The sequence below is a fragment of the Eimeria mitis genome, genomic scaffold, assembly GCF_000499745.2.
Source record: "Eimeria mitis Houghton genomic scaffold, Emh_scaff2162, whole genome shotgun sequence".
Lineage (NCBI taxonomy): Eukaryota > Apicomplexa > Conoidasida > Eucoccidiorida > Eimeriidae > Eimeria > Eimeria mitis.
In genome coordinates, this window is record NW_013570488.1 from 6,433 (window position 1) to 8,567 (window position 2,135).

Consider the following 2,135-nt stretch of genomic DNA (forward strand, 5'->3'; position numbering starts at 1 on the left):
CTGGCCTGTTGGGGGCGTCGTCCTCGGTCTCTGAGCCACTGACAAAGCTGCTGTTGCTGCTGCTGCGGGAGAGGGGGTTTCTGCTGCTGGCGTAGCTGATAGGAGCAGCTTCGTGCTGCTGCTGCTGCTGCTGCTGCTTCCGTTGCTGCTGCTGCCCAATGTATCTCATGCTGCTGATGCTGCTGCTGCTGCTGCCTCGGTTTGCTGCTGTTGCTGCTGCTGCACTTCTGCTGCGGGAAGAAGCAGGCTCTGCCGGCTGGGGTTCAATAGCTGCGGGCCTCGGGGGCGTGGGCCAAGGCGCCCTGCTGCTGCTGCTGCTGCTGCTGCTGCTGCTGCTGCTGTTGCTTCGTAAACCTGACGCAAATGCCTGCGAAGGGGCAGCAGCAGCAGGTGCTGCTGCTGCTGCTGCTGCTGCTGCTGTTGCTGCTCGCTGCAACGTTGGGGGGCCCACGGAACCTAATGACCTAGGCGCCCGCGGGAAGCGGTGCTGCAGTGGCTGCTGCTGCTGCTGCTGCTGCTGCTGCAGTTGCTGTGGCTGTTCATGCTGCAACTGCTGCTGCCTTAGCTGGAGAAGCTGCTGCATCGCTGACGATGCACTAACCTGTGGCGTCTGCTGCTGCTGCTGCTGCTGCTGTCGTGACTGCTGCTGCAAGTGCTGGTGGTGTATCTGCTGCTGCGTCGGCAGCTCTTGCTGCTGCTGCAGCTGCTGCTGCTGCTGCAGCTGCTGCTGCTGCTGCTGCAGGGAGGAGAGGAGCACTGGGCTCGCCACAAATCTTTCCGTACGTGGAGTCGGCATCGTGCTTGGTGCTGCTGCTGCTGCTGCTGTTGCTGCTGCTGCTGCTGCTGCATGTGTTGCTGTTTGTGCTGCTGCAGCAGTGTGCATGATGCGGGGGCTGCGGCTGCCTAGGGGCGTAGCGGCTCTGAGCCTCTGTGGGCCATCAGCAGCAGCAGCAGCAGCAGCAGGAGCAGCAGCAGCAGCAGCAGCAGCAGGAGCAGCAGCAGCAGCAGCAAAGGTATTATCTAAATTATATCTTGGGGTTGTTGCCTGAGGTGTACATACACCCCAGGATGTCTGTCTCTCAGCAGCAGCAGCAGCACTAAACTCCAGCCGCTGCAGCAAATGAACAGCAGCAGATCCCTTGGGGCCCTGCGCCAGACGAAGGAGCCGAGCTGCATGCAAACACAAACACATACATGCTGCTGCTGCTGCTGCTGCTGCTGCTGCTGCTGCTAGTGCGAGTTCTGTTCCTGTTACTGCTGCTGCTGCTGCTGTTGCTGCTGCAACGGGTGCGACTCCTCTTGTTGCTGCTCCTATTCCTACTCCTACTCCTACTCCTCCTCCTCCTACTGCTGCTGCTGCTGCTGCTGCTGCTGCTGCTGCTGCTGCTGCTGCTGCTGTGTGTCACCTAGAAATTCTCTTTGGCTGGAGACGAATGCTGCATGCGCAGTTTTAATCATGGCCCCAAACCCTGCTGCTTCGACAGCACAACGAAAGCTTTCTAGTCTGCTGCTGCGTTGTCTTTGCTGCTGCAGCAGCAGCTGCTTTCGTGCTGCTGCTGCCTCAGCATCAGCACTTTCTCCTGCTGCTGCTGCTGCTGCTGCTGCTGCTGCTGTGTCTGCTGCTGCATTCGTTCCTTCCTCCCCAAGCATACCACTTGCAGCAGCAGCTCCACGATCTGCTGCATCAGCAGCAGCAGCAGCAGCAGCAGCAGCAGGAGCAGCAGCAGCAGCAGCATCAGTAGTAGATGTAAGCAGCTGTGTCTTTCTAGCTAAAGAAGAAAACTTCAGTGTATGAGAAGCAAACGTCAAGACAACGGCGAGGGTTTTGTTGAGGCTTTGTAGGGTTGTGGGGCTAGCTAGGAAGCAGCTGCTGCTGATGCTGCGCATACACCCCAGGTGCTGCTGCTGCAGCAGCTCAATGCTTGCATCTCCTCGGCAGCAAAAAGAAAGAAAACGACCAAACTCTACATCTATCACCTGCAACACAAACCACCCATGCAGCAGCAGCACCACATGAAGACAAGCAGCAGCAGCAGCAGCAGCAGCAGCGAGTGCTGCAGCAGCAAGTGCTGCAGCAGAAGACAATACAGCAGCAGCAGCAGCAAATGCAGCAGCAGCAGCAACAGCAGCAGCAG

General features: G+C 58.6%; 3 protein-coding genes across 3 annotated transcripts in view; 1 reads left to right on the top strand and 2 right to left on the bottom strand.

Moving 5' to 3' along the window:
* EMH_0049600 (uncharacterized protein) overlaps positions 1 to 796 on the bottom strand; it is a gene marked incomplete at both ends in the record, with an annotated part of 1,264 nt that extends 468 nt beyond the window's left edge. The window contains one exon of the mRNA XM_013496549.1: positions 1 to 796. Within this exon, the coding sequence (XP_013352003.1) occupies positions 1 to 796 (796 nt within the window).
* Positions 797 to 1,344: 548 nt separating this feature from the next.
* Positions 1,345 to 1,650, bottom strand: EMH_0049610 (uncharacterized protein; the record flags this gene model as incomplete). Its single annotated transcript, XM_013496550.1, has 1 exon — positions 1,345 to 1,650. The coding sequence occupies one exon, from the start codon at positions 1,648 to 1,650 to the stop codon at positions 1,345 to 1,347; it is 306 nt and encodes a 101-aa protein (XP_013352004.1).
* A 141-nt stretch (positions 1,651 to 1,791) lies between these two features.
* The window catches only part of EMH_0049620 (uncharacterized protein), a gene marked incomplete at both ends in the record, with an annotated part of 1,434 nt that continues 1,090 nt past the window's right edge, over positions 1,792 to 2,135 (top strand). Inside the window, 2 exons of the mRNA XM_013496551.1 lie at positions 1,792 to 1,838; positions 1,940 to 2,133. Of these exons, the coding sequence (XP_013352005.1) occupies positions 1,792 to 1,838; positions 1,940 to 2,133 (241 nt within the window). The remainder of the gene's footprint in view (positions 1,839 to 1,939; positions 2,134 to 2,135) is intronic.